General features: G+C 33.3%; 1 protein-coding gene across 1 annotated transcript; it reads right to left on the bottom strand.

The window, feature by feature from the left end:
• Positions 1–680: 680 nt before the first annotated feature.
• On the bottom strand, positions 681–1,601 carry LOC125399498 (olfactory receptor 4A5-like). The gene has a single exon (XM_048432916.3). It carries the CDS (start codon positions 1,599–1,601, stop codon positions 681–683), a length of 921 nt encoding a protein of 306 aa, XP_048288873.1.
• Between the last annotated feature and the right edge of the window lie 8,752 nt (positions 1,602–10,353).

Genomic DNA, 10,353 nt, shown 5'->3' with positions numbered 1-10,353 from the left:
AAGACAGGGCCCAAAGTTACAGAGAAACCCTGCCTCAAAAAACCAATGTATACATACTAGGGCTAGCACGGTCTTCAAAAGTAGAATCCTGTTGCAGCAGCAGCATAAGATAAGTTGAAATTGTTGACTGCTGGTGTCATCAGTTAGGCACCTGCTATCTAAGCAGTCAGAAATAAAATAACTGAGACCTAATATAAGGTAGGGGGAACCCTCTTAAAGCAATGCATATAACACAGCCCAAAATTCACTATACTGATAGATTATTGCACAATTGCTATCTCAAAATCTTTTCTTTTAGTCCCAGAAATTTGGATATCACTCTTACTCTTTTCTCATGAATGTACATTATTTGAACTTCCCCCATTGACTTTTTTCTATTCTTACTTCAATACTACTTGAAAAAAATAAAGTTCAAGGTAATATTTTTCTACTACTGCTTGTAATATGGAATAGTTCTGTAACCATTTTTACCTTTTAAAAATTCTCTTGTCTTAACTATTAAGGGCTAAGGCCTGCCTTGACCACAATCTAAATTGTAAATTTATTCTTCATTTAAATGGGTTTGTATACTTCAAAACATACCTACATGAGCAAGGAGCAGTATCTCTTATTAGAATTCATCACTGGTTTCCAATTTACAGCTAATATCACATCACATTCAATGAGGAAACAGGCTTATTTTATGTTGTTAGTGTTTTACACCAAAGCTTTTTTATAGAATTTTTCATCTCTGAATTTCTCAAGGTATATATCAATGGATTCAGCATGGGACTTACAACTGTATAAAACACAGCAATATATTTATCAACAGGAAAGTTGGAAACAGGCCTGGCATATATGAAAATACAAGGAGCAAAAAAGCAGACAACCACCATAATGTGAGAACTGCAGGTGGACAAGGCTTTGCGCCTCCCTTCCTGACTGTGAGTCTTAAGAGAGTTTAGAATTATTCCATAAGAGACTAAGAGAAAGGAGAAAATTCCTACACAGATTACTCCACCATTAGCAATAACAGTAATGCCCAGGAAGTAGGTGTCAGTGCATGCAAGTCCCAATAAGGGATTCATATCACACATAAAGTGATCAATGACATTGGGACCACAAAAAGGAAGTTTATACACAGTCAGAACTTGAATCAGAGAGTGCGCCATGCCCCCAACTCCAGCTACCAACAACAGGAGGATGCAAACCTGTCGGTTCATAATAGTCAAATAGTGCAGTGGCTTACAGATGGCTACATACCGATCATAGGCCATGAATATCAGAAGAAAGACCTCAACACCACCAAATAAGTGCTCTACGAAGAGCTGGACCATGCAAGCTTTGAAGGATATAGACTTCTTATTATATAATAAATCTATAATCAAATTTGGAGAGATTGTATTGCAATAAAAAGCATCCAGGAGTGACAGACAACCAAGGAAGAAGTACATTGGTGAGTCTAAAGAAGGGCTGACAATCACTGTCACTGTAATGAGCAGATTTCCCAGCATTGTCACAATGTAGATGAGTGAAAACAGGACAAATAATGCTTTTTGCCCAGCGGGATCTTGAGTGAGGCCCACGAAAATAAATTCTGTGACATTGTTGCTCTCTCCCATTGAACTTTTTAGGTTAGTTTCAGAGATGAGAAGTCAAAACAAGATGTGTTCTGAAGTATGTGGGTGGCCATGAATCCCTTTCAACATGAAAACACAGTCTCTTAATATTTTACAACGGTGAAATTAAGTAGAAATTTGGCAAATGAGTAGTACTCGTTTCCTCTTTCAAAAATCACAGTGCACCTCCTGTTGATGATTCTATTCCTCCTTGGATATGTTAATCATGCCTGCAAGTACAAGGGTTTAAGTCTCAATATATCTCTATACTATAGTCATGTACTTAAACTTCTTATTTAAAATAATGTTCATTTTTGCAAATGTGTTAGAAATGTTAAAAAAAAGGGCACCCACTTTTCAGAAATGTGCTCTCCATGAAGTCAACAGTCTTCAGTATGGGGATGAGGAGATAGCTGAATGATTCAGGGCACTATGTTTTCTCACAGAGTACGCTAGTTCAATTCCCAGCACCAACAAAGTCGTTCACAAACATTTGAAACTCCAGTTCCAGTGAGTCCAGTGTTTTCTTCTGACCTATATGTGGATCAGACAGTGCATATGGTGCACTTACATACATGCAGACAAACACATTAAACATGTTTTAAGTCAGTATATCAATTAATATAGAGTCATTGCTTGAAGCAATGTTGTTCTGTAGAGAATATATTTAAAGCGTCATCTGTGTATATCTGAGCATCCAGCACATCATTGCTGTTGTATTATTTGACACATGCACTTCTCAAAGTTTTGCAACCTTTATAATCCTATCACTAAATTTTAAATGAGACCTTATGTTGTGTCTTATAGTCACATAAATATTTAGCACACTGATATTTTATAGAATTAGTTTGTCTGTTTCAAATATATCCATTTTACATATCCATTCTATCTATCCTTAGACCATTCCTAACACACTATGTTTACATGTGCCAATATCATTTAACTGGTCTTTTATAACTGTAACCTACTATGTCAGTCAAAACTACTCTACTATTAGAAATATCGGAAATGCTTAATGAAAGGGTGTATATATCTATATATAAAGAGATTGATATTGATGCAGAAATATAGATAGATAGATAGATAGATAGATAGATAGATAGATAGATAGATAGATAGACAGACAGACAGGCAGACATCTAGCTAGGGGATTTCCAAACTGAAATTTAGTGTTTAGGTTTCCCAAACCACCATACTAAAGGGTGAAACTCTACATTTAGTGAATGTAAAAGTGGGTCTCATCATTTTACAAACATAATTACAAATTTTCCTGTTTGCATACTGAAAATCAAAGGGATTCAAAGACACACAATCAAAATCATTTTCAGGACACTATCCAAAGAGAAGTAGTGAAGCCTTATCTGTTTCTATTCAGTCTACAATATTTTTATTTTATTGATATACAGAATCCTGAAAATATTTTCAAGCTTGTTACATAAATAATATCCAGAGAATTTATTTATTTACATAAATAAAATCCTTGGACATTTGCTATAGAAGTATGTCAATACTGGTGAACAATGAGAACTCTGGTGCTATGTGGCTTATGCTGTAATTTCAGGTTCATTTCATTGCTATGAATGTAACATTGGTCTACATGATACACCTCCCTGTACTTTGACTTCGTCATTATTACCACTGTAGTATGCCTAGATATACATTCCCTAATACTTTGCTATTGTTGATTTTGGTGGTGGTGGGAGTATATATAATGATCCTAAAATACTCACCAATACCTGATAAAATCTACGTAGATGGTAACAATTATCAATGCTTTTGAGTAGCTCCTGTGACAAAGAAGAAAAAATAATCTCATTTATCCTAATAAGGATGATTGCCAAGGACCAGGAAATATATGTGTGTAGTGTAATTTGTGCACACACATGTGTATAAAACATGTATATTACATATATATTATAGTACATATTGAAATTCATAAATACATATTGAGGTATCAGTTAAATTATAAGCCTCAGGAATTATCTATGGCACCATATATAAATTCTAGCAATATTTTCCCATTCAGAAATGTATCTTATCTAGAAGTGGGCGTGAGATACAACATGTCAAGCAATAATCAGAGTTTTATTTAGATGCTGACTATGGTACTCTTTCTGTGTGCATCATTCCCATTACTGGCAGCATCAGATTCAGGAGATCAAATTTGGAGAATCTATAGACTGAAAACAGCACACCTATTGAATGACATGAGTGAAAATATCCTATATCCAATACTTGTGCTTGCGCATCTCACCTTCCACAAATCTTGGTGCTTCTTTAACAGTCATTGCTGTATTTTACTAGGACAAATCTACTATTGCTCAGTTTAATATATCCATAATACTGCAAAAATGCTATTAAACTATCTATATACTATACTGTAAAACATAAGTTTTCAAGGATTTAACTATGAAAATTCTTGATGAGTTAGACTATACTATCAATAAAAGTATCACACATTTTTAAATAAATAATATATAGCTTAAGATAATCATAGTATATTTAAATTTTTGTGACTTCTATGTGACAGTAGAAGTGACATTCTCTAATCATGGATTTCTCTCTGTTTATGTTCCAACTGCTTTACACTCATAATTTTAAGGTTCACACATATAATCTTATAGGAAGTCCCCAGAATGTAAATAAATACAATTTGTTTTTGTATACTCTAATGTAATTGGTATTTTAATGTTTGTTAATATTCCATAAAAAATGTAACACACTTGAATCAATGTAAAAATAAATAAACATATTTTTTTGTCTATTCATGTAACAAATGAGTGCTAATTTCTCCTGTGGGTAATGATCAGGCCATAAAATAAAAGCATACATACTATATTTGCTCTGATTAGCTTTTGTTTTTTAATCGTTTTTCCAGCTCAGATATCTCTGTGGGACTACCTAATGTTCAGTGTACTAGTTGTCCTTCATGTATTACAAAAACATTTACCTAATGTGTCTTTTCCATTGGCTCAAGAACTCACATTCTGGATTTCCTTTTGGTGGAGAAAGTAATTGTCTCTTTTACTGAGAATGAATGCAAAAGATAAAGTTGTTAATATTCTAATAAATCATATATAAGTACCTTTAAATATAATATCAATGTACAAGGCTAATTTCACATTCTTGCCTGCCTTGAAATATTCTTGTAGAAAAGTAAAGATACTATGATTTACACACCTTTGCATTAAATTGGCCTAATTTGTGCTAATAAAACTTCCAAACTCATTTTTAAAGCACTAGTAAGCAAAAGATAAAACAAAAATGCTTGCATCAGTTCTGTAAATTTTCTCCTTGTAGTAGAGTATGGGAATGAAAAAAGGATTTCACATAAAATATTTATAATAACTTCCAAGTGACTGTCTACGATAGTTCTAGACTGTCCAATAGGCAGTCCTTGATTTACCCCATAGATACAATAATGTTGTAGTTTTCTCCTAAGGAGAGGAAGCAGCCTCCAGTCTTTTACCTAGTATAACTGAATCTTCACAATGTTTTCCTCACCTTTCTTAAATCATACCCCCATATATATACACAGATCCATACCCAAGCAACTGAGATTATCCATGAATGTGTAAGAATATATAAAGGACTCTAAGGTCATTATAAATTATTTGTTAAAACATTGGATCAAATTCAAATGAAGAAATCTCTCCTGGAAAGAATTCTGTCCTTGAATAATCTCTAGAGAGAAAAGACTTGCCTAGCAAAACAACAAATGTAGTTAACCTTCAAGTGACATGGACTTTACTATGAAAAGAAAAATTCCAAAAATAACACAATTACTACTAACAATTATTGTTATAAAATACTCAGATAAGGCAGATCATGTGAACCAGTGTAAAGATGGAGTCATCCCTATCCCATTGCCTACCCAGACCCCAGCAGAACACTGTCTTATTCTAACAGTGAAAGAAACTATCCAAGAATCTTTGAAGAGACTTTAAACTGCAGAATCTGTTGTAGTTGACATCAAAATTCTTAGAAAAATAACAGCTAAGCATAATTCTGCACATTTGAACGGGGTTGAGACATTTAATAGTGAATTTGATGCCTTAATCTAATCTATTGTTAGTTGAATAACTATTTCTGTCCACAAAAAAATCAAGCAATCACTACAGTGTCTAGAGCTTCAAATGTCCCTATGATTATTCTCGTCATTTACTCCTCTGGGCACATTAGTTGTAAATGCACCTTCTTTTCCATAAAAGTCTCATAGACTCCATTATAAATTAACTATTTCAGAACACAGATGAAATTAACAAAGTCCAAAATTTATATCTGTACTTATTTCTGTGTCTCTTTCACTGGTAAGTTCCAAAAGATGAATAAGCATATATTTAACATGGGATAATAATATCACATTAACAAATTTCTAAGAGATCAATTATTACTTAAAGTTAGTGAAATTATTACTGCATGGTGGTGGTACATGCCTTTAATCCCAACACTCAGGAGGTAGAGGCAGACAAATCACTGTGAGTTTGAGACCAGCTGGGTCTACAAGAGCTAGTTCCAGACTAGGTTCCAAAGATACAGAGAAACCCTGTCTCAAACAAACAAACAAAATAAAAATAAATGAAATAAAATAAAAAGAAAAAGGGAAATGATAGTAAAATTACAAAGTTTCTCATTTTCTTTTCTTCTCTCTAAATTCAATGAATTACTTATGCTTTTTTCTTATCGGAAAGAAGTTTCCATATCAGATGATGATTTATGTATTCTGTTAATAATAGGACATAGCAGACACAGATATTAATCAGAAAATTCATTCATATTTGATAATTTAATAATGGATTTCTTATCAACCTCAATGGAAATAAATCACACTATAATACAGAAAATATTTTACTGAAAAATAAATGATAAAGTAGCTTTTGACTAATTAACAAGCATTTAGTAGAAAATTATATACATTGAAAATTCAGTGTGGACTCTATAAAGATCTTGCAGACTGGAAGAAGACCATGTACGTTGCCTGCCTCCAAAATTTTCCCAATCTCACACTGTCTCTGCATCCACCCACTCTACCCACAGTTCGTTCCCTTCCTACTTGCCAGGTTCCAGCTTCCAACAGGGGTAGAGGTTTTGAGTTCTAATAAAGATGAGTAAATTCAGACAGAGTATCCTCCAATCAAATTCCCCTTCTCTCTCAACCTCTGTCCATCCTAATCCCAGTCTCTCACCCCCCTAGCTGCAATACCCAACCACTAACTGGGTCTGAGACTCCCTGCACTACCAGAGACTACAAAGACTGGGAGAAGTTCAGGCCTGCCCACCAAACACCCTTACTATCTCACTATAGTACCTCACTATTTCAGCTTCTCCCAACAATATCTTTCCAGTTTCACACCTTCCTAGCAGCCTTGCTCCAGCCTCCAACTGAAGAGAAGACACCCCTACTCTGTTAGACACCAAGCAAACTAGAAATCCAGTCATGCTGCCTGCCTGCCATATTCCCCCACTATCATAATATCTGTTAGCTCATCCAAAATCGACCACATACTTGATCATAAAGCAAATCTCAACAGAAACAAGACAATTTAAATAATCTCCTGTGTCTAATGAGAACACCACAGATTAAAACTGGATTTCAACAAAAACATCAACTACAGAAAGCCTACAAACCCATGGAAATTGAACAGCTCTCTAATAAATTATGACTGGGTCAAGGAAGAAATTAAAGATGTCCTAATATTCAATTAAAATGAATGCATAATGAATAGAAATTTATGCAACACATTATAAGCAGTGCTAAGAGGGAAATTCATAGCACTGCCTGCATAAAGAATTTAGAGAAATCTCATACTACCAAATTAACAACACAAATAGATAGCTCTGGAACAAAAAGAAGCTTATAAACCCAAGAGGTGTAGAAGCCAGGAAATAATCAAACTGAGGGCTGAAATCAATAAAATACTTTAAAAACAAAGTGAACAATGCAAAATCATTGAAAAAGAGAGTTGGTTCTTTGGGAAAACCAATAAGATAGACAAACTTTTATCCAATCTAAATAAAATGAAGAGTGAGAATTTCTAAGCTAACAAAATCAGAAATGAGAAGGGGAATATAAAAGCAGACACTGAAGATTGTCAAAGAATAAGTAGGTCTTACTTCAAAAATCTATACTCTGCAAAATTAAAAAAATACTAATGAAATAGATAATTTTCTTAATGGATACCAGTTAACAATATTAAATCATTATCAGATAAACATTTTGAATAAGGAAATAGAAGCAGTTATTTAATTTTCTGAAAAAAAAGATCAGGTTCAGAGGGGTTAAAGTTCAGGATTCTATCAGTCTTTCAAAGAAGAACTAATACCAATGCTTACATTATTACAAAAATAGAAAGAGAAGGAAAGAGGAAACATAGCCAAATCCATTTTGTTGGCCACAGTCACCATGAAACACAAACAACTCAAAGAATCAAGAAAGAGAATTACAGACTAAATATCATCAGAAACATTGATGCAAAATTAATAAATTAATTAATAATTAATGTTATTAAATACAATTAATATTGAAATTAATGCCATTAATTAAAATTAATATTATTAATTAGGATTAATAATAAATAAATTAATAAATTTTGCATGAATAAAATACTCACAATCAAATTTCAAGAACACATAAAAAATATCACCCAATATAATCAAGTAAGATTCATTCCAGAGATACAGATCTGGCTTACCATATAAAAACCTTTCAGTGTAATCTACTGTATAAAGAAATTGAAAGAAAAATAAAAAGTACATAATCATCTCATTAGATGATGAAAAAGCCTTTGACAAAATCCAATATTCTTTTATGATAAAAGACTTATAGATATCAGGAATACAAGAGACATTCCTAAACAAAATATAATTATCATCAGCAAGCCAATAGCCATTATGGATTTAAATGGAGAGAAACCCCAAGCATTTCCACTAAAATCTGGAGCAAAACAAGGATAGCAACTCTCTCAGTACCTTTTCAATATAATATTTGATGTTCTAGCTGAAATAATAAGACAATTGAAGGAGATCAAGGGGATGCAAATTGAAAAGAAAGAAGTTAAAATTTATATGCAGGTGATATGAGAAAGAAATGAGGAAAACAGTACCCTCCAAAATAGTCAGAAATAACATAAAATATCTTTGGGTAACAATAGTCAGGCAAGTAAGAAGTCTGTAATGAAAATACCTTCAGGCCTCTGCAGAAAGAAATTGATAATGACACCAGAAGATGGAAATACTTTCAATGCTCATGGATGGGTAGAATTAACATAATAGAAATGACTAACTTACAAAATCAAGCAATCTACATATTTGGTGTAATACCCATCAAACTTTAAACTCAATTTTTTTATAGATCTTGAAATGAAAATGCTTGACTTCACACGGAAAAACAAAAAACCCAAGATAGCTAAAACATTCCTACACATAAAAGAAATTTCAGAAGTATGGCCATCCCTGATTTCAAACTGTATGGACTAAGGACCTATAGTAATGAAAATGTGTCTGTATCAAAAATTCACACACTTATAAACACATGATTTTTGACAAAAGCTTCATCAACAAATAGTGAGGACATAACTGGAGGTCCACATGTAGAGAAATGCAAACAGATTCATATCTATCACCCAGCATAAAATTCAAGTCAAAGTGGATCAAAAACCTCAGCATAAGTCCAGTTACACTGAACCTGACAGAAGGGATAATGGACGTGTTCTTAAATACACTGATACAAAAGATTAATTCATGTATATAAAACTGGCAGCACAGCCACTGAGAACAACAATTAATAAATGGAACCTCCTGAAACTGAGAAGCTTCTATAAGGCAAAGGATATCATATATAAAACTAAATGGCAACCCACAGAATGGGTAACATTCTTCACCAACCACGCATCTGGCAGAGGACTGATTTTCAAAATATATTGAAAAAACTCAAGAAAGTAGACATCAAAATACCAAATAATCCTATTAAAAATGGGATGTAGAATTAAACAGAGACTTCTCAAACAAAGAATCTCAAATGTCCAAGATACATTTAAGGAAATATTCAACATCGTTAATCATCAGGAAAAAGGGAATCAAAGCTACTCTGTGTTACCTTTCTATACCTGTCAGAATGATCAATATCAAAAAATGCTAATAACAACCTTTGTTGGAAAGGATATGGTGTAAGGGGAATATGTCTGCCCTGCTAGTGGGAATGCAAATAGATAGTCTCTTTGGAAATCAGCATGGTTGTTTCTCAGAAAACTGAAGGTTAAACTACCTAAAGACCCAGCAATACCACTCTTTGGTATATACCCAAAGGATACTCAATCATGCCACAAGGATACTTGCTCAAATATGTTCATAGCAACATTATTTGTAACAACCCGAACCTAGAAACAACTGAGAGGGCCCTCAACCAAAGAATGGATAAAGACAATGTCATCTATCTACATAATGGAGAATTACTCAACAGAAAAAAATAATGCCATCATAAATTTTTAGGCAAACTGGTGGATATAAATGAAGATTCTGCTTTGGTTTCCTGGTCAACTAGACCTGAATAATCACATAGAAACTATATTAATTACAACATTATTTGGCCAATGGCTCAGGAATAATACTAGTCAGCTCTTATGTCTTAAATTGACCCATTTCTATTAATCTATTGTTATAAGGCTGTGGTATCAGCTCATTTTCTTAATATTTTGTTTACTCAGTGGCTGGCTGGGTGGTTTCTTCCTTTTTCTGCAGCTACATGGGGTCTTCCTGA

This window comes from Myodes glareolus, chromosome 3 (genome assembly GCF_982192425.1).
Source record: "Myodes glareolus chromosome 3, mMyoGla1.1, whole genome shotgun sequence".
NCBI lineage: Eukaryota > Metazoa > Chordata > Mammalia > Rodentia > Cricetidae > Myodes > Myodes glareolus.
Note: the sequence above shows the minus strand (reverse complement) of the source record. Positions and strands in the feature narration are given on the sequence as shown.